General features: G+C 37.6%; 2 protein-coding genes across 2 annotated transcripts; both read left to right on the forward strand.

Annotated features, from left to right (window-relative positions):
- Window positions 1–98: 98 nt before the first annotated feature.
- Window positions 99–7,537, forward strand: LOC148429133 (STAM-binding protein-like A). The gene is made up of 10 exons (XM_088420371.1): window positions 99–236; window positions 966–1,190; window positions 1,270–1,345; window positions 1,406–1,501; window positions 2,135–2,501; window positions 2,724–2,848; window positions 4,461–4,598; window positions 5,634–5,746; window positions 5,817–5,916; window positions 6,902–7,537. The coding sequence occupies exons 2-10, from the start codon at window positions 988–990 to the stop codon at window positions 6,956–6,958; spliced, it is 1,275 nt and encodes a 424-aa protein (XP_088276497.1). The 5' UTR covers window positions 99–236; window positions 966–987; the 3' UTR covers window positions 6,959–7,537.
- Window positions 7,538–8,207: 670 nt separating this feature from the next.
- On the forward strand, window positions 8,208–21,914 carry ppil2 (peptidylprolyl isomerase (cyclophilin)-like 2). The gene is made up of 20 exons (XM_088427027.1): window positions 8,208–8,339; window positions 8,545–8,594; window positions 9,063–9,108; window positions 9,221–9,283; window positions 9,357–9,408; window positions 9,793–9,844; window positions 9,992–10,083; window positions 10,301–10,390; window positions 10,465–10,540; window positions 10,619–10,779; window positions 11,712–11,787; window positions 12,722–12,828; window positions 16,376–16,465; window positions 17,053–17,086; window positions 18,288–18,405; window positions 19,283–19,339; window positions 19,771–19,843; window positions 19,994–20,056; window positions 20,121–20,263; window positions 21,708–21,914. Exons 1-20 carry the CDS (start codon window positions 8,308–8,310, stop codon window positions 21,814–21,816), a joined length of 1,584 nt encoding a protein of 527 aa, XP_088283153.1. The 5' UTR covers window positions 8,208–8,307; the 3' UTR covers window positions 21,817–21,914.
- The last annotated feature ends 731 nt before the right edge of the window (window positions 21,915–22,645 follow it).

The following is a 22,645-nucleotide window of genomic DNA, read 5'->3' on the forward strand; positions in this document are numbered from 1 at the left end:
ATCTTTGTGTTTCTCTGCTTGAACTTCCGACTACATATGGCGTATGCTCCGCGTTGTCCAACCACATCCTTATCTTCCCTCACGTGGAGATGCGTTAACCGGAAGTTGATGTGATTGCGGAAGCGTTCGGATGACCAGTAGGCTCAGTTCCCTCCATTATCATAGTTTGCGAATACTGAGTTGGATCCCGATTGAAGATAGATGTATGTAGGATCGTAATTTCACACTGCGACCAGGTAAGGAAGTCGCCAAATCTCGTTTATGGTCATTTTGGTCTTCTTTCTGGTCCATTTATGTCGAAAAAGTCCCCAGGTTAGCTACATGCGGCTAACACGATATCGATAGTATGAAGTCATTTGGCTGCGCTCAGTTAGACATTTCGTAACACGATGGGAGACAAAAGTTGCAAATTTCCATACATGACACTTTCGAACTACTTCGATGGTTGTGATATTAAATTACGCTTAAATTAATCTTGTGTCGTTTATTACACACGGAGTGGCAGTAAGTGAGACTTTTCTGCTTCGGATTGTATTAAACTCTCACACACACCAATGGAAAAAGTCCCATATGAGGTCTGTTATTCTAATCATAACAACTTTAGATGCGTTAGCTGTCAGTACATTAGATCAGTGCATCCCATTGATACGAAGCTTGCATTTTCATTGAAATATTACAGCACATACCAAGCAAAAATTCCATCAAATCAAACAAAAATAATGATGATCTGTTCTCGAATTACTGTTAAATTCACCGACTCAATTTGGTGTCTTTACTAGATGAAAACGATATTTTTCTGTCATATGGATGGCAACAGGTGCATGTAGTGCGCATTACCGTCAAATAAAATAAAAATAACAAAATATTTGCAAGTCTAGATATTGCTGAACAACGTTATTTAATATAAAAATATCAATTAAAAAATCTTCATGAAACGGCAAACAATTCTTCCTTTATGATTATAGTAATCAAGATTGGGCCGCGGCCATGACGGACCACAGTGACGTCAGTTTGCCGCCAGAGGAGCGCGTCCGCATCCTGACCAAGAAGGGGAGCTCGGTGGACATCAATGATGAAGTTCCCCTTCGTCGCTACTTCCGCTCGGGTATGGAGATGATCCGAATGGCACACATCTACGCCGAGGAGGGTAACATTGAGCATGCCTTCGTTCTCTACAACAAGTACATCACGTAAGAGAAGCCCCCTCAGGCCACCGTGGAGATGTTTTCCAGGAATCTTGACTTTATTGTTGGTTTTGTTCCCACCTAGGCTCTTCGTAGAAAAGCTTCCCAAGCATCTGGACTATAAAACAGCAAACATTCCAGAGAAAAAGGACACGCAAAAGGTACACACAAAAGGATATATATATTATTTTACTTCCTTCTAATTTTTTTGTGTCTTCCAGAAATTGAAGGATGTGGCTTTTCCTCAAGCTGAAATCCTGAAGATAGCACTTATCAAGAGATATGAACAAGACTATGATCAGTATCGTATCAAGAAGGTAAGCAGGACTGAATAAAAGGAGACAAGTATGAATGGTTGGCAAAACAATCATGTTGAACATGTAGAGTAAAAAGCTCATTCTGCAGACCCACGCTACGCAAAGCAAGTCTAAATTTTTCAAGCAATGATTAGATGAGCAATGCACAAAAGTTATGCAAAGAATGGATGTCAGTGTTTTACACACAACAAAGTCAGTTCTGTTTGGGAAAAAATAATGGAAACAAAATCATAAAATATTTTGTGCAACTTAAATTAAGCCTGCATGTGTTAAATCTGACACAAATACAGCTCTTCTCTGACTATGAGCGCCAGGCCGGTCTGTGAAGAGTTAAAATCCGTAAATAATTGATATCTATTGAAATACATCAGGGGGAAATACATGCTATTTTATTCATTATAACTTTTAATTCAATTGGCCAATTTTTTTATTATTTTTTATTTTTTTCCAAACCCTGCATCGGCTGAAAAAAATCCAAACTGTCAAATATTACACAGTGTGCCTTTTAATAAAAAAAAAAATACAGCTTTCACTGCTTAACATCGTGTATTAGAGATAAGGATACATTAAATATGATAAAAGTATGATGTTAGAAAGTCATAAAACCTGAACTATGACATGTGGCCCTTCCAGAAAGCGGAAGAGGAGGCTATGGCCCTACAGCAATCCCGTCAGCGGGCCCTGGATGCCGAACGAGAACGCGTGGCCGAGATGCAGCGACGGCAGCAGGAACAGGAACAGTTCAGCGCCTTCGAGGAGATGATTCGTCGCCAGGACCTGGAGCGAGAGCGACAACGCGTTCTGTTGGAGTTCGGCCAGCCTTCGGCACCTCCCCCAGACACGCCTCTCATTCCGGGCATCCAGGGCCCGCCCATCATCTCACCCACCCAACCACCCAGTCCCAGGGACCTATCTGGGAACCGCCCACCCTCATCCGTAGCCCCGCCCAGCTTCGACCGGTCCCTTAAACCTGGCTCACTGGTCAGCCCTGGGAACAATGGTAAGTTTGTGATAGCAAGCCAAGCTAAGATAAGTTAGCTGAAACATTTTTAGCATATACCCTAACCCACAAGCCCGAATCCCACAAAATGTCATTTTGTGTGTGCCATTTTTTATTATATCGATAATGTGACCACAATTAACAAACAAAATATGATGATGTCTTGTTTGGGTCCATGTCATGTCATAATTTTCCCCATACTCTTGTACCTGCTGTTGGCAGAACTGACAGTGGATGCGCTTCGCCAGTTGCTCGTGCCTTCGGAATTGTGCCGAAGTTTCTTACGGCTGGCCGAGGCCAACACCAGCCGGGCCGTTGAAACGTGCGGCATCCTCTGCGGGAAACTGGTAAGTCAGTCAAACGTCCAAATATTTATCCCTCTTTTAAGACTTAAATTAGCTACAGTATACTATATGTACGTCACATAGGATGACCTAAATTTTATTTTATCTATACAATTACATTGTTCTTCATGTGTAAAAGACGTGATGCGTACTGTGTATATACCAATAACTTTGCATCTATGATGCGAATGTTTTTATTAACTTATTAATGTAATAGTAGATAAATATTTTTAAACAAGATGTGATTTGTAATACCGGTAGCGGCAATTGTGGTCAAAATCAATTCTGTCTTTACACTTTTCATCGTATACAGTCGAACCTCTACATAGTGAACTTCAAGGGTCCGAGGAGAGAAGTTCACTATGAAGAGAGATTCACTTTATAGAGGTTTTCCTAAAATGTTCAGAATTCATTGATGAAATATGTGAATAATTTTTTAATAAATACGTAAATAATTTTATATACGTTTTTTTAAAAATAAATATGTAAATAAATGTACATTAAACAACTTAAGTTGTTTAAACACTAAAATCTAATGCGGTAAAACTAATGTAAAAACATTTTACATTGAACAAAACTCTTTATTACTATTCAACAATAGTTAATGAATACAGTATATGATCATAATAAAACATGATCAGTGCATGTCATCAGCGCGGAGAAAGTAACTGTCAATACGAGGTTGCACGGTATGCCTCCACTCGCACACTTCCGAATTATGTCGCACTTCTCCTCCAACGACAAAGGCTTTCGCTTCCGACTTATAGATCTAGCATCCATACTTTTCACGGCAGATTCCGACATCTTAGAATTTTCGGAGGGATGACCAGCGGAGAAACGCGTGCGCAGTGGACGGCGGACGAAGTGAAAATGCAAGAGAAAGTCGCGGCGCGCGAGAGCGGCTAGGCAGGGAGGAAATCCCGACAGTGCGCCCAATTTTACAACTTCACAATTTTCGATAAATTCAGATATTCACAATATAGAGGTAGATGCTGTCAAGGGACTGACTAATAGCATCACTATGAAGAGATTATTCACTATGTGGAGTTTCACTATGAGGAGGTTTTACATACACGTCAAATATAGCTGTTTTGCAAGGGACCGTAAAGATTCGTTCACTATGAAGAGAGATTCACTTTGTAGAGGTTCACTATATAGAGGTTCGACTGTACTACTGAGAGAGTTTTTCTCTGAAAATACTATTGTACACAAATATTCCACTTTTGTGTTTGTAAATTTTGAAAAGAAAAAAAATAAAGCAAAATTGTATGTTTTTATCTTTAAAAAAATACTTAATCTAAGAAAAATCCAGCATTGCTTTTGGAAGCTGTGCATTTAGTGCTCATAAAATTAAAAGTATTTGCTAAAAGTCGGAACACTAAAAATGCTTGAGACTCAAGATTATTTGCCTTGCACCTTTCTCACTCAAGTTTAAACAAATAGCACATTTTGATGTTTTTGCTTATTGACATTGACAGTCATTAACATGTTTTCATTTTTATTAGCATAAAACATGTTTAAATCACAATGGTAAACTTTTTATATTTATATAAGATTTCAGATGTAAGGGTAGCGAAAGGCCGAACAAGTCTTCCCAATTTTTTTTTCTTCGCAGACCAGAAACACATTCACCGTGACGCACGTCATCGTTCCCAAGCAATGCGGCGGCCCGGACTATTGCGACACGGAGAACGAGGAGGAGCTCTTCCTCATACAGGACCAGTATGACCTCATCACGCTGGGCTGGATTCATGTAAGTCCACCTCTGAATCAGAAAAATCTCTCTGTGTCCTCTCACTCCATCGCAAACTTGAAAAACCTGTCACGTGACATTAGCGTTAGCCGCACAGGCAATAAGTTTGACTTTAGAGGAGGAGGAGTCAAGTATCCAAGCACGCCTACATGCAGTTATTCACGTAGGAGTCAAGTAATGCTATATCTTAGCCAAACATGAGTCACAGGATTTGAAGTCCTAAGCAACAGAGCTAAGATACCTAATCTGCTTACCACAGTAAAATCACTAAACTTCACTATTGGGAGAAGATAAAATTGAACCAAAACCACTTAAAGGCAATGTGGGAGGAATTCAAAAGATACCAAAATAAAAGCGGGACACATCAACATTAGCAGAGGTCAAAACCTACTTTAAAAAAAAAGTATCTAAGCGAAAGATTAAGATTGGAGGATGTTGAAAATGTGTTAGTAAATAATTGTTTAAAAAAACAAAACTAATAGTACCGTAAAAGTGCTTCAAACCACAATGGCTGTCTTCCTGTGACATGTCGAGCATGACATTTTGTGACTTTTTGTTGGTCTACTCATAGATTAGTCTACCAAATGTCTTGTATTAAAGTGACATTTAATGACTTTTAAAAAAATATATTTTTTTTAAAAGAAAAAAAGCTGAATTTTAAAAAACTGCAAAACTCTGATGTAAAAGTTGGTTGTTGCTAGTTGACTTATTTTTTACTTTTGTATTAATATATTTAATTTGCATTTCTTTTTTTATATATTTTATTTTTCTATTTCATTCATAATTTATTTATGTTAGTTCTTTTTCATATTTTATCTGTTTTGTTGTATTCATTTTTTGTACATTGTAATTCTACTTACTGTATATATTTAGCAATTTTTCAGTTTTCTTTTCTTTTTTATTGTATGTTTATAATACATATTTTATATTATAGTGGATTGTTTATGATGATTATGATTATTATACATGTTCATAGAGCATTTTTATTTGTTTATTTATTGATTTATTTCCCTTTTTTTTTCTCCTTTTCCTTAGACTCACCCAACCCAGACAGCTTTCCTGTCCAGCGTAGACCTGCACACACATTGCTCGTACCAGATGATGCTGCCCGAGGCCATCGCCATCGTCTGCTCGCCTAAATTCAATGAGTAAGTCTTGCCTTTCCACAAGAACAAAAATTGGTGGTCTGACCAAACTAAAAATAGATTTTTCTTCCAGGATTGGCTACTTCAGACTGACAGATCGAGGAACTAATGAGATCTCCTCTTGTAAGCAGAAGGGCTTTCACCCTCACAGTAAAGACCCGCCTCTATTTACAGTGAGTACACGTCAAGGCACAAACTCATACTCTCATACTCATACTCTGCACTGCACTATTCACTTTATACAAGCACCTTAATTATACTTGCACTAGACTCCAACGATTCACACTATTCTGTTTACACTGTTAACAAGCACCTTAAGTATACTTCTGTACTGGACTTATGTGTATCTTTGTGTATTTTATTTCTCATATTTTATATCTCGACTTGAGGATACTGCTAGAAATGTGAATTTCCCTACGGGGATGAATAAAGTATCTATCTATCTATCTATCTATCTATCTATCTATCTATCTATCTATCTATCTATCTATCTATCTATCTATCTATCTATCTATCTATCTATCTATCTATCTATCTATCTATCTATCTATCTATCTATCTATCTATCTATCTATCTATCTATCTATCTATCTATCTATCTATCTATCTATCTATCTATCTATCTATCTATCTATCTATCTATCTATCTATCTATCTATCTATCTATCTATCTATCTATCTATCTATCTATCTATCTATCTATATCTATCTCTATCTATCTATCTATCTATCTATCTATCTATCTATCTATCTATCTATCTATCTATCTATCTATCTATCTATCTATCTATCTATCTATCTATCTATCTATCTATCTATCTATCTATCTATCTATCTATCTATCTCTCTCTCTCTCTCTCTCTCTCTCTCTCTCTCTCTCTATCTATCTATCTCTATCTATCTATCTATCTATCTATCTATCTATCTATCTATCTATCTATCTATCTATCTATCTATCTATCTATCTATCTATCTATCTATCTATCTATCTATCTATCTATCTATCTATCTATCTATCTATCTATCTCTATATCTATCAATCAATCAGAATTTCAAGTTATCTGGACTCCAAAGTGCAGGAAGAACTGGATAATTTTGAAAACAGCATAATGCGTCTTCTTAATTTCTAATTGATTTGTGTGTTTTCCTCACACGCAGCATGCTGGCCACATCACCATCTCCAACGACGCTGTGTCTGTGATGGATTTGCGGTGATTTTAGGACCCCCCCCCCCCCCCCCTTTTTTTTTTCCTCCTTCGGTGACACTCAAAGACTGTTTTATCACACCAGAGAGTTTTTACTTTGTTTTCAGGACGTGCGTTCATATCGTTCTGCGGACTAGAAGTGTTCTCTGAGGGAACAACACAAAAAGAACAACATTGTCATTATCGCACTTATGTTCACTTTGTTGTCTGCGTTCTGTATGTGTTTGTGTTCTTTTGCAAGTTTCCGCCTGACAGATTTAAGTGCCAAGGGCGACGACGTGGATGAAATTGGTTGTTTGGGCTGCATATTTGATTTGTGAACGACGGTTGGAACTCAGGTGCAAACCCCGTCAAATATCTCAATGTTTTTTTTTAAGGGCGTTGGTAGAAACTTGTGTTCTTGGCGTGCCCTTGCTTTAGAAAGCGTGAATGTATAAATCCACTAACCTACTCGCTCCTTGTTCTTGCCTTTCAAGTTGGTTTGCGATCCTCGTGTTGAAGTCATTGTGAAGAATTATCCTCTCCATGTGCATATGCAAATATATTCTGTTGATAAAATGCCAAGAAGAAATAAAATACATATACATGAGTTTGAAATCTTTGTCTCCTTGTCATAAACAGTGTGAATTACAATGTTTACAAGTATATACTGAATATGTTTTTGTTTTGCATGAAGAAATCTCACTGAATATGGACCGGTCCTTTGACATAAGGAATTGATTGTAATAACGGGCAGCATTTATCAAAATATTTTATTTGATAAAACTGGCATTTAAAATGGCAATTGTTTTAAACTCTTAATAGTAATAGTAATAAAGTAATCATAGTAATTAAAATACTTTTTATATGAAGATGGATTTGGTGATCATCACCTACCCACCCTTGTTCAAAGGCCAGATTTGTGTGATATTTTAAAAGAAAGACCCAAGGTGCGCCATTCGGAAACCTTCATTACTACATATAAAACCCGTGCAACTCCGCAAAAAAAACGTACTGAAAATCCTCTTGAAAGATGTAGCGATAACTATTTCTTGATATTCGTTAAAATAATTAACGTACCTAAAATTATTTCAAACTATACATATCATGTGCTGTATAATCAGTGCGACCAAAATATTACTGCTTAAACTCGTGCTGAAAAAGTAGTTCATAAATTAAGCAGTAAAATGGTTTGCTTGTGGAGAGGGCTTGAGTTCCCGTTGAAAAAAAATAAATAAATAAAACGACGACGATGACGATTATGAAAAAGGAAACGAAGAAGAAGATCAACATCCGGGTCTTTTTGTAGTTAGCTAGGCGGCACGCGGAACTCAGTCTAAAAGCATCCTTTAGCTTGTTTAGCTTAAAAAAGACGCAACCATGGGCAAGCGGCAGCATCAAAAGGACAAAATGTAAGCGTAAAATTCATGTTAATATGACAGTCATCTCACAGTCAAAACGAACCTGTTGTTGCTAGCTTCGTGGCTAATGTTAACAAGCTACCTATTGCGAGCATTCTAACTACAGTAAATTCAGACGATTCAAGTGTATTTAAGTCATTTCATTGTGTGTTTACATGGATTAAAAGCGTCGTTTATTTATTTTCCAACCATATAGGTACATTACGTGCACAGAGTACACCAACTTTTATGGAGGCAAGCGGGCAGGTAAATTCAAACTTTGTTTTCGGATGAGTTAAATTAGTTAATATTATCACAATATTTAATATGGGGTTTACTTATTGCAACCGAGCTAAATGAATACTACCCTGTTTAAACCAAAACATGTTTCTTTATTATCCAAGAATATAACTTGTTGTTGTATTACACTTTTTTTTTTAATCAGGAATAAGTAAACTTGAAAATTATACAAAAAATGTCTTCATTCTTATAATGTTACGAGTTGGAAAAATATAACAATATTAAGAGAGTGTTAATGATGAGTTAGTGAACGTTAGTATTAAAATTTATCCTTTTTGATTGTCACAAATGATTTTGTCTTTTTACAACTTCCCTAAAAAGTAAAGCTGTATCTCACAGATTTCCACACACATGCTTAAACTACAGTTAAATCAAAGACTAATAAGATAAATATGTCATTATTAAGTGTTGCTTTTGTTTTGCTTTGGCTGTCAGAAATCCCACGGGCCAACTTCAGACGGCTTCCATTCGACCACTGCAGGTGTGCTATTTTGTCAACTGGACAATTTATGTTAACTGGCCGATTCATGTTAAAATTGAATGCCGAAGCACACGCAAGCAAACCTTAAACCATTTTTTTCCTCCCACCTCAGCTTGTCGCTTCAGCCATTTTCTTATCCTGTGTGTACTGCAGATGGCATCGTCTTTGACCTGCTGTGAGTACTTTCAGATTCCATCATGAGCGGATTTTACTTTTAAACTTAACAAGATATGCACTCTCTCTTTTAGGAGTATTATTCCTTGGATCAAGAAGTATGGGACTAATCCCATATCTGGAGAGGTAACAAAATATTTTGTGGAATACAGTCGATGCCTGCATATTCACAGTTCCGATTGTCTTATTAATTGATTTTATTTTCATTCTTTAAATTAAAACAGGGACATTTGGGTCGAGCTAATCTCCATTTTTAATCAAAAATACATATTGGCGGTATATCACCACTAATTTGTGACTTTTGGGGGGGGTTGAAAATATATTTCTTTAGTCATTGACAGATTTTCGTTCTTGTTTCTTTCCCAATCCCCTGAGAAATGATCAATTTGGCCAAGCAAAACTAAAAAACTGACTTTTTTTTTCTTTTAGAATATCTTCCCGCATCTTTGTTGAAAATGTTCTTCTTTGAAAGGGTTTTTTTCTTAAAGTATTGCCTTTTTTTATTTGCAGAAACTGGAGGCTAAGTCACTCGTCAAACTGAACTTTTCCAAGAACAATGAAGGTAATTATTATGACTTGATTGTTTTTTTTTTTTTTTTTTTTTTTTTTTGTAGTTAGGTATAGAATGAAACCAAAATTTACGTGTTTGTTCTACTACTAAAAAAAAAAGTCTTGTTTCATAGGTGAATTGTCCTTGTGTTTTTTTTAGGCAAATATCACTGTCCTGTTCTGTATTCTGTCTTCACTAACAATTCTCACATCGTCGCCAACAAGGTCACTGGCAATGTGTTTTCTTATGAGGTTAGTCACAACATCATACACAGAAATACATTTTTTAAAAAATACATTTGCAGATTGGAAAAATTTCCAAATACTAGAAAAAGTACAAAAAATATAAAGGCTTAATTTTGAAATGTGACACACAAATGTATTAGCTATGTTGCTAAAAGAGACTTTAAATTTTGCCACCGCAGATTATAAGGACACTTGTGTCTTCTGTGTTTCTGCGTATGTTCAGGCAGTGGAGCAGCTCAACATCAAGCCCAAAAGTTTCAAAGATCTACTGACTGATGAAGAATTTACCAGAAAAGACATCATCACACTTCAGGTTTTCCTTTGAAAGTGTCCTTTGAAATACTTATCAATAAGGAAACTTGGTAATCATTTATTTTTCTCTGCTAGGATCCAACAAACCTGGACAAATTCAACGTCTCCAATTTTTTCCATGTGAAAAACGACCTCAAAGTGCTTGATCCTGGTCAGATGCCCATCAAAACTTTTTTTTCTGTATGTATATATTTTTAAAAAAATATGAAGAATGTTTGTTATGTTCCAGACGAGGAGAAGGCCAAGCAGGACCCTTCGTACCATCTGAAGACCACCAATCTGGAGACCCGAGAGACCCTTGCCGAACTATACAAGGATTACAAGGGGGACCAACTGCTGGCTGCTACCATGAAGGAACCCGAGGCCAAGAAGACAGACAAGCTCAACACGGTCAGTGGATGCAGTACATAGCGAATTTTGGTTGAAATCATATTTGCAACCATAATTGACTGAACAAGTGGCGTAGCTGCATTGAGGAAGCCGAAATGTTATGTCCATTGTGTCCATAAGAGGGAGCCAAACACTCAAACTCATACATGGTAAAGAAAAACAAAACTTACCATAATTCCCCAAACAAAGGTGTACGACGCATCCTTAATTTTAGGGTCACATTCTGGTATTTTATGTGTTACCATGTATAGGAAGCACTAAAAGTGTGGCAATGTAAAAACTGTACGAAAACAGAATAAAGCTCACCTTAGTATTTTTTTTTTTATATATTTTGTTGTATTTAAAATTTAAAGTTATTTGTTGTGGGGCATAGTGCGCTGGCTGCTAACAGCCAACTAACTTTTGCCCTCCAGCTCATCCCATTACCATAATTATTGTATGCAAGCAAGAATACGGCCCATATAAAAATGCACATCTATATGTTAGAACTCAGTTTATTTGGCTGACTGATGCAGTCTTTCTTGAATGTAGTCCAATAAAAAAAATGTGGTAAAAAATCAGTGTCTGTTGTGCTAGCGCCACCATCTGTGTGCCCACTTAATTGCAGAGATATCTTTAATCTGGATGCCGGCGCATCTTTGCGTTTGGCGTAGCAAGTGAGGAGAATTCAGGTCAGACGACGCGAGTGAGCGTCTGCACGACAACTAGAGCATCTACTGTATCTACTTAGTAATAAAGAGGATCTAAACAAAGCCATCTAGAGTTTATAATCATCTCCCCTAATGTTACACATTCACATGTTGTTTCCCTTTTAGCATGAACCGGCCTCATAGAGTTTTCCTTTCTATCCAAAAATTTGTATTTGCCCCATTGACCTATATAATGTTGATTATTCAGAAGTCGATGTCAGCGCCTTGCTGTCTGTCCTTCAGGCGCATTATTCGACGGGCAGGGTCGCCGCCTCCTTCACATCCACGGCCATGACGCCAGCCACCACCAACCAAGCAGGCAAGTCAACTGAACAGTACTGTGGTAATTAACACAGGTGGAAAACATGCTCTTATGCCATACTTCAGGAGAAGTACTGATTACTGTTTAAAACCACAAAGCATGATTCAAATTCTTAACCCTCCTGTTATGTTACAGGTCAAATTGACTTGTTTGGATAAATTAGGAAAAAAAAAAAGTTGACTTAAACCGCTGACTTTTGTTTTTCGTTGTTTTTAAATATTTGTTATAATTGCAAAATTGGTTCGGGGGTAATGTTTTTCACTGAACTTAAAAAGTGCAGATTTTGAAATATTTCTTGGCAATTCATAGGATTGCTAAAATGTGAAGTTGAGATTTTCTACAAGTGGTTATGTACCATAGCTTGTTTTTGAACAAGTGATGAATCGCGCGCTTTGGTCATGATGCCCAGCCTTGCTCTGAAATGTACAAAGATGAAGAGGACTTACTTATTATTGTATGTATACAGTTTTTGTTTTTGGTAACTTGGCTCAATAAAACAAATCCTTATTGTTTTTACCATATGTATTTCAAACATTTAGATTAAAAGAAAGAAACAAAACATATAGTTGTAGCCATAAGATTAAAACAAATTGTGGCACTAAGTTAATTAGAGATCCGTACATGTATTTGAAGACACAACTCTGCAAATTTAATGGAAATAATTTCGCTACAACATCAAGTGCAATTTACAGAAACCTTAAAATGCGGTGTTCATCTGTTCAAAAAATTATGCACAATTTAAATACCATTGGCTTGCCCAGCTGACACCCGCGACGAAGGAAAGCGATCACACCTCTGTTTGTGCGTAGCGCTTTATTGCTGGCCGCTGATCTTTACAAAGATGTTGTTGTCCTACAGTCAAACATGCGCGAGATGAAAAGGAGCAAAACAAGCCCATGAGTCTTGACGTGAATGTGTTTTTGTGCCATAGATGCCATCGCAGACGACACAGTGCGCTACAGCTACATCAAGAAGAAAGGTTACGTTCGCCTGCACACAAACAAAGGGGATCTTAACGTCGAGTTACACTGTGACAAGGTATTCTTTATTTTGTTTTATTTTTGTATGATTGGTTATCACTCCAGCCAATGGGAACGAAGCTCGGACACACTCCCATCCCCCTCTCCTCCCCCAGTGCTCTTCACAGTGCTCTATTTGCGTCCCGCTGTTTAGGAATTAATGAGCGGCGCTTGCATGTCGCATACGCTCTCCATCACACAAATCCTCAGCTCACCTTCCTCCGCATGTCTCAGAAACCCCACCCCCCACCCTGCTGACAAGACATGTGACTAACACCTCCAGCACCGCTCATTGGACACGGCATAACATGACATCAGAATGGACGTTACCGTGGATACTCCTCAACTGAATGGGATAAAATAGGATTTCAGGGGTTAGTCTGAGTGATAAACAACAGCATTGTAGACCGATTAGTTTTTATATCGTAATTAAGGTGAATATTTTTTTGTAAATCAGCACAGGACTTGGAATGGATCTGCAGTAAAATAGTCCCCCCCCATTTTAATCATTAAATTCCCATTTTTAAAATTAAATAATTTCAGACAATTCGCCTTATTGGCATTCCTTGATAAGGATTCCCATGGATTACTTTTTACATCAACAGCGCTCAAAGTAAGGCAGGATTCATTGGTGTGGCCATTTTGGAAGTGATTGTTGATCAATGTTGCGTTGATGATTCAGTTCAAGTCCTGGGTACAATTAACTCATTAAATTACAAAGACATATTAATATGTGTTTACAGAGTACATATAGTCAATCCTAGGTATTAATTTACAGATTTTTTTTTTCAAAATATCAGGGTGTATGAGGTTCTCAAAATAGATTTTCGTATAAAGAAATGAATAATACAGAAAAATAATTCTTATTTATTGAATAAGGCTGGCAACATGACTGTCAATTTGTCAAAATTGGGGCTAAATTGATTTCATCCAGTAGTCATCTGAAAGATAAGACATTTTCCCAAATAATTTTTGCCTAACTTTAAAAACCTTAGGCTTGGCCCACTCTAGTTCACCATCTTATATGAGTGTCAATCAGTTGGAGCGGTCGCCGCTTTTGCTATGTTTTTGTCCTGCTAGCCTGAGGGCAATTCAAGCAAGACAGACTTTAGGTATGTGAACGGTCGCTACAACAAACCTTATTCCCACGCTGGCATTGCTGATGACAATGTGGAGCCTCTCGGCAGCGCGTCTCAAAAATTTCATTGCCAATCCCAAGCATTTTGGAGCCCAGACTCTCACAAAGGCATGCGCACACACACAAATACACACTGTCATATGCAGGCCCCCACCGAGAAGATTTCCTAACCTGGGCTCTTGGTTTTCAGCTGAACAAAAGACGAGTTGTCAAATGTCTTTGACGCCTCGGGCCACGTTTAAATATGACATGAATGACGTCAATGCTGCTTGCCCCTTTTCGGAACGAAGCTTCTCAACAGACAAACACACTTGACCTTGTTGGAAAGATAATAGCTCCTTTGACACTAAATGAAAACGTCTAGACAAATCATTTACGTATGTGAATTGTTAATTGTTAATTGCTTTGTACGGACCCAAAAGTGGTGTGTGGGCAGCGACTTAAAAAGGACCTTCGCCAACACACACACACTCAAGTGCACACACACACAAGGGTTTTAATAGATTTCCCCGGCGCCTTAACAACTCTCCATTTTTTGAGTCAGAATACTGAGTATAAAAAGCAAGACATTCAACATCCACCTGTCTCACTTTGTTTAAAGGGGCCTTAAAGACGCAATATGAAATATTCAAAGATGCTGTTTACTGGTTTTATGTGAATGCAGCACGCGCACGACAGCGCCTCAGATAGACCATATTTTGCAAGCATGTTCCAAGTGAGTGAGTTAGCGAATACAAAAAACGTATTTTCCGCACTATAAGGCACACCTAAAAGCCTTAATTTTTTTAAAAGCCTGATGGTGCGCCTTATAATCAGGTGCACCTTATATATGGATCAATATTGAGATTGGGATTCATAGATGGGGAATGAACTGATAATAAGTAAGCTTTACCTGTTTCTTTTGTGTGTTTACAGTTGAACAAGGTTGGTCATATTGACTGAGTTATTACGCTATTGAGAGTTTAGAGTTATTATTTGAGTTATTATTATTTGAGTATTACCATATTGTGATTGAAAAAGTTTTAAAATATGTCATTAATTGAGAGTGCGCCTTATAATCTGGTGCGCCTTATATATAGAAAAATATGTCATTAATTGAGGGTGCGCCTTATAGTGTGGAAAATATGGTACATGTCACCATTGGTTTCAGTGCATAATGGTGCAATAAAACTTGGCCAAATACGTCAACACTAGTTAGTTACCCTGGGCTTCCGCAGACAAAGAAAATAAAAACACAACTCTTAACAGTCAAGTAGAATGCAGCAATCAAAGAGGATTAACAAATAGCATCAACATAACGAGCATGCTGTGGATAGAAAAAGGTAAATTGTTGTTGTATCGCGATGTGTGGCATTTTGTGTTTGCTGGGTCAACTCAAAAGTGTAGAATAACTAGCGATACAAACTCTCAAACCAATCATGAAACTCATATTTAATCAGAAATTATATCGCCAATGTGCAAAAGGAAATGATATTTGTATACTGTATTGCAGTGTGGAACCCTAAAGCGAATAACTGCGACTTTGTCATTTTTAGCTTTGCCTTGACAACTCCAAAACATGAAACTCAAATTATTTTTACCATTTGCCATTCATATGTTCCGTTCCACCCACCCTCCCAAGAAAAAGAAAACATAAAACATATTACTAGGACCTGACCGATTAATTCATTCAATCGCAAACACTTATTTGTATGTAGTTTTCAAGGGTTTTCGACATTCATTCAAGGTACGTTATTTAATTAAATGTAAAATTAAGTGAGCCCTCCCTTGTTATTTGAAAATAAAATTCTTCATTAGCACTTTGGATTGAATGACCTGACCTGGATGTCACTGATTTACACACAACCTTAAATCACAGTTTGCTTAAAAATAATAGCAAATCATAAATTGCATAGTGCAACATATATTATGCACAATTTGTTAAATATGACATCTGTTGATCTACTGGTAAGTCAAACACATAGAACAAAAATGAATGTCCGCATAACTTCATTAGTTGTGGCGCACAATGCATTCGTTGAACTGAATACTTTGTTTAAACAACTTATTTAATGTTGCCCCTTAGTATTTGCAGTGAATGGGTCCCATTTGAATGGTGAAAATCTACATGTAACCTATTCAAATCCATCAGAAGGAAATAAATTATGTAATTCATTATAAATATTTAATCCATTAATCGTAACCACATGTTTATATATTTACCAAACTGTCTCCATTGGCCTAAAAAAAATTGCAATGATTAGGCCCTGCAATGATAACACTCCCGCAGTGTCAGCAGCTTCACCAAGCACATGTGTGTGATGCTAATCAGACATTCATGCTAATCTGTGCATCACACTCAACTCGCTGCAGGAAGTTAACGCAATCTACACGGCGCTCTACATATTAGCGATGTACTTTCAGTTTGATGTGCCCTGTGCTTCCTCAGATCCCCAAAGCGGGCGAGAACTTCATCGGGCTGTGTAAAAAAGGCTACTATGATGGCACCATCTTTCACAGGTCTATTCGCAATTTCATGGTGAGTACACAACTCATGCGCTTTCCATATCCCATGATGCACTGCCACCGAGTGCTAAGCGGCCTCAAAACACATTTGTTTGGATCGACAACCCGTCACACAAGCCTGACCTCATAAAACCTTAACTCGTGTTGTGATTACGAATGAAAGATATTCATCTATGTGGGGGGAAAAAAAGACACTGATCTTGTTCGTAATTCTTCGCAACAACTATGAACAAAAAACAAACAAGGCAGAAAATTGAAAACTGAAAATTTAAAACTTTTTTTTCTTTTAACTCATTCATTGCCAGGGACGTATTTTAAGAATCCGGACATTGAACACAGATACTTAAATACATTGAGGACATTCATTTCCAGATACTTAAGTATTAAAATTGATACTTAAGTATGTGGGATTGAATGTCATATATATATATTTTTTTATAGTGAATGAGACCGTCAAATCTTTTCTACCAATGCCTAACTTGCAATAGGTCAGAGAGATGAGCTCTTGTGGCTCGACGCAACAGACCTCTTCTGTGTTGCTGAAAAAGTATTTGAAACCTCCTGCAAAACTTCTCAAGTTTTCTTCTTCTTCCCTTCCAGATTCAAGGAGGCGACCCGACCGGCACGGGCACAGGTACCATCAGGAACACACTTAGAGCCTTGCATAACACCCCCTCTGTGTTCAATTATTCACAGCTCCTTTTTGGGAGTGTGTAAACACAGAGAGGCCACATCACATGTAAGTGGAGGCCGCGTCTAAATTTACTCCGGAGAAAAGAAGCACTCAAGACGTGTGACGCAGGGGGGAGGGAAGGAGGGTGCGGTATGAGGCCGCCCGCCGTGCTGGGTGTGTCTTTTTTTTTTCTCCCCCACTTTTTTTTTTAAGCCGCCGAGCCGAAAGGGCAGCCAGTTAACACAAAGTATGTCTGTCCTCACATAAACGCTGGCACGATGACAGATTTATGAAGGCGCTGAGTTCCAGACCGGTGCCTGACATTCATTCGTCACTTGGAAACAACACACGCGTACAGAACTAACACCGCAAAACATGAAAATACCGTTAATTGTTGCCAGACACGTATCAAGTAGCAACCGTTAACCGCCTCGCCTGCAATTTCGGTCTTTTTCCATCATTTCTAGCATCATCAAAGGGAGAAAAAAAATATCCCTCGTTTGAAGTGTTTGCTTGACATTTCGTATGAATTCAACCTCAAAAGTCAGACACAATTCCTTACCTGTTGCTTGTTTACATTTGCAATCGTGTCAGGAACTCATGAGTAACCCGAACCCGGATCTGTAACAAGGCTTTTTTTCAAACCTTTTCAAATGTCAGATAAGGGTATTTTGAAAAGCATTCTCATGGTACAAGATACAAAATAATTTAAGCTATGAAACATGGCCACCCAAACGAACTGTTACTCCTTTCCGTACGTCAAGCAAGACACGCCACGTTTTTCTGTTCGACGCTCGTCAGAGAAAACGATCTCCTACTGAGATTGTTTTTCTTCTTCCTAACACGTGGAGGTGAAATGTCAGCCAGCTGATCAATTATGTACAAATGTCACCTGTCTGCTAGGTGTACGTTTACGTTCTCACTAAGTCTTCATCTTTAATCAAATGTGGAATGTCAGCAGCATTTTTGATGCGCTCGGTTATGTGAATGAACCTGACCCTACAAAAATCTTAACCGAGCTCAACACTACCGCTCTCAAATTGAACCGCCCCCCGCATGGCGCTTCGTCCTCGAGCCCGCTCGCGATAGGACATGCAATACGCAACGAAATGGTTTGCTAAGTACGGTGCGTAAAGGCGATGCTTTTACGTTGTCGTTCCAGGTGGAGAATCCTTTTGGGGGAAACCTTTCAAGGACGAATTCCGGCCGAACCTGTCCCACACGGGCCGAGGGATTCTGAGCATGGCCAATTCGGGTCCAAACACCAACAAGTCCCAGTTGTAAGACATGATAAAATGGCAATGTTTCTTGGTCTGTTTTTTTTTTTTCTTTACTTATTTTCACATTGACGGTAAAGCTGTGTATTTTAAATGAGGGGTTTCAGATGAACAGATCTATTACTATGAGTTAATTACAGTCATATTTAAGTGTTTTTTTTTAATTGAGTTAATCTAACGTGTGCCAGAGGCAGTAGGAAGATGTGAAAATGGAAGAGCATGTGAGAGTTATCAGTCTGATGAAATGTAAATTTCGTTTAAAAAATGTTCTGACTGCACTTTTGGTAAAGGCAACAAATTGATATGCATTTTGTTTGTATGAAGGAGCTTGCTTACCAGCATCTGAATTTTAGCCTACCACATAAATGAAAAGCACCCGGCAGACACAATTACCAATAACAACAAAGACGCTAAGGTAACGAGCCCTTGCAAAGCTCTCTGCCGAACTAAACTCGAAAACAACCCACATTTGAGCAGGTCTTCAACAGATAGTATAGATAATGTTTTATCGTAATTTTGCTTTCTAATTATTTGGCAATTGACAAAAGAAAACAGCACCATTCTTCCTGACGGTCCAAACTAAAGGTTGCAGCCAGCACATGGGACTAGTCTCAATTACTGCAGAAGGTCAATAGTTATGACTGCATCTGTTCAAGAAAAACGTGACTGAACCCACTTTTATCTTTTGATATGCCACAATAACACATGGTATATAAATTAGAAACTGTGGGGTTTTCTCCAGAATTTTTTAGGTGAGGTTAAAAACTGATCAATTAATTATAGATTGTAGTTAATCTCCTATTTTTTCAAAATCTCTTGACTGTATAATTTGAAACTGTATCCACAAAAAAGTTCACCATTTTTTTTTGTTTTTCACCAGCTTCATCACATTCCGCTCCTGCGCCTACCTCGACAGAAAACACACCGTGTTTGGAAGGTAAACTCTTTATTTCAAGAGCGTTGTTTTCTTTACTGCTTATTCAAAACAAAAAAAAACAAAAAATCTGCCCCCGGTGACAGAACATATGTACTGCAGATGCCAAGAGAATGGAGAGCCACATTAAAACCAATGAGGGCGACTGTAATTGAATGCCGGAAAAGTTGTCAAGAATTATTTGTTAAAATGAGATAATATAGAACTATTTATATACATAATAAACATTCTTTACATCTTGTTTTCAAGTTATTAAAATAGAAATTAGGAGCTGTGGTTGTAGAAAGAAAACACATTTTATTAATAGAACACATTTTTGTGTCTTAATAGATATTTTAAAACGTTAATCATTCATATGATTGTTTAAAGAAATGCCCCCGGAAGTCCTTTTGAGATCATTTTTGAGGTCATTTTCATATTTCCTCATCCAACAGGGTCGTCGGTGGGTTCGAAACGCTGACTGCCATGGAGAATGTGGAGAGTGACGTTAAAACAGACAAACCAAAGGTAAGAAGCACATTCTTGATGACGCGAGACAACAAAAGCCACTTTGTAGCGTTTTTGTAGCCCTTGCAACACACTGCAGCAAAAAAAAAAAAAATGCGTACAAAAAACTAGTATAGTAAACAAGAAAGCTACTATTTTTCTGTCCAACAGTCTGAGATCAAGATCATAAGCGCGACGGTGTTCGTGGACCCGTACGAAGAGGCCGACGCCGAGGTTGGTTCGCCTTTGCTTCGGCCCCATGCCGCGGAGCCGCGTTTTCATTTGGATTGACAATCAGATCGCGGCCGAGCGTGAGAAGGAGCAGAAGAAGAAGGAGGAGGAGGAGGAGCAGGCCAGCGCCACCCTGAGGAAAGCCCGGGAAGCACAGGCGCCCAAGACTTTCAAGCAAGGCGTGGGAAAATACATCAACCCCACCGCAGCGTAAGCGCAACAGGACTCCGCCCGCCGTTTTTTTATGTATTTATTCATTTTTTGGAAGCCATGTCCAAAATTTTGCAGTATATTAAGTAAGTGCAATAACCTAATAGTTTAAAGGTATGTCATAAGTAAAAGGTTTTGGGTCCCGAATCCTTTAAATAACCGTATTACCGTATTTTCCGTACTATAAGGCGCACCTTCAATGAATGGCCTAATTTAAACTGTTTTCATGAATAAGGCATTATAAGGCGCATAGAATAGAAGCTACGGTAGTGGCTGGGGTTGCGTTAAGCATCCACGAGATGGAGCTACGCTAAAGACATTATGATTAAGACAGTCAGAAATGAAAAGAATATAATTGATTCAAGTAAATATTAAATATTTTTTAATCAAATTGCAACCAAAAAAAATGTGTTGCTTTTTTTTGGGGGGGTTAAAAGCAGTTCCTAGATTCATTTTTATAAAATTGTGCCTCTTTTGACAAAAACGTGGGTTTTTTGCGTCTTGTCCCATATAAATTGCTTTGCATATATAGCATAGCAAAATTTCAAACTGTGTTTTAAGAATTTTAATTGTAAAAGATACATGTATATCCAAAATACAGGGGCATAAATGGAAGAATTTATATGATTAAATTATTTGATTTTTTTTTTTTCGTCCCCAAAAAATGAAAACGAGGTTTATGCGCTGTGTAAAGCGCACTGGATTATAAGGTCAGCCTTATAGTGCGGGAAATACGGTCATTTGTTCTTTCGTATTTGTTTACCTTTACATCATATGCAAAACCCCATCGATGATGTAACCTAATTATATATTGTATTACATAACAAGGTTCTAATCTTCTAACCAGAACTCTAATCCCAACCTTACTTCATTTTTTTAATGGATGCTAAATCCTAGAACTTTTTTTTTCTAACCCCAAACCCAACCTAATTCTCATATATTAATTTTACTTTTTATTTTGTGATGAAACCTTTACTTTTCCGAACCCCTACTGTTTGGGGAAAATGAAGTCTTGATTTGAAGTTTGTTTTTTGTTTTTTTTGCTCCTCTAGATGGCACAACGGAAATTCAATACATTATTTAATAAATTCCCGGTGCGCTAGCCTTTATTTTTAAACCCCGGGCACTATCTAAAGGAGTACCAAAATACCGCAAGTGGTTCATGCGGCTTCATTTGCCCATCACTACTTAAGCCTAAACAATAACCCCTCTGCTTGACAGTAAGCTTGCTTGGCATTGTTTTTAGTCTTCCTAAAGGCCAAATTTAAAATAAAGATATATTTGGAGCATTTGTTTGTTTATTATATTTTCTAAAGTCATTTCCCTTGCCTTAGCAGTAACTTTACCGCAAACTTGGTTTTACCCATACTTAAGACTGGAGTATCCCGTTTAAAAAAAAAAAAAAAAAAATCACGAATAAGACGCGTGTCTTGTCGTCCACCAGGAAACGACCGACCACAGAAGAAGAAAGCGGACCTTCTACAAGCAGTGCCGCCGGCGCCGCCAAGAAGGCGAAAGGAAAGAGCACCTTTGGAGACTTCAGCTCCTGGTAGCGGCAATCTCATCAACCTCCATTTGATCATTTTTACTTTTATTATCGTAGTGAAATTGTCATTGTCGTCAAATAATAAATACTTTTATTTTTGACCGATCTGCACTTTATTGTCTACATCTTTACAGTAATGTCCAATGAAAAAGGCCGATGTTTTTTTTTTTTAATCGAATGGAGATGATGAAGGTGAGAATATTCATCATCCTGTTGTCATTGAAACGTTCCTTCAAAGAAAGCAAAACAAATTTTGTGCGCATGGAAAAGCAGCAGGCTGTCATTTGTTGCTTTTAAAAAGGCCTACATGAAAGCGTCTGACAATGAGACCATTGTGAAACCGCAATCAAAAGCAACGCACCCATCATGAGGTCTGCTCTCTAAAAACATTTTCTTTTACCCAGAAATTGCTCTTTGATTTGTTTTTGTAATACAGCCTTGGCCCACTTAACTAAAAAAAAAAAAAAAAAAAAATACCCATTGTGACTTCTAGTGGCTCTCAAGCAGATACATTTGGAGTTTAATTTTTTTCCAATGTACACTCAGACAATATCGATGAGTATTTTTTTTTTAATATTTTGGTAGGAACAAAACAAGTTTATTTTTAATGCCTTATATTAGCGAGGCTGGGCGAAGTTAGACGAAAAAGCCCTTTCAAAAATCTTTTTCACAATACAACAATCTTCTCCCCTCAGCAATTTTTAAATGAAAATTTCCCCAAATTTGATTTATAGCCAAGCCCTAATACACGGTCCTTTTTTTCTAAAAAATAAATACGTAAAAATCCTTACTATAATAAAAGGTTGTTGTTTTTTTTTTTTTTCCCCTTAAAATAC

The sequence above is a fragment of the Hippichthys cyanospilos genome, chromosome 1, assembly GCF_059441005.1.
Source record: "Hippichthys cyanospilos isolate Australia breed blue-spotted pipefish chromosome 1, RoL_Hcya_1.0, whole genome shotgun sequence".
Classification (NCBI taxonomy): domain Eukaryota; kingdom Metazoa; phylum Chordata; class Actinopteri; order Syngnathiformes; family Syngnathidae; genus Hippichthys; species Hippichthys cyanospilos.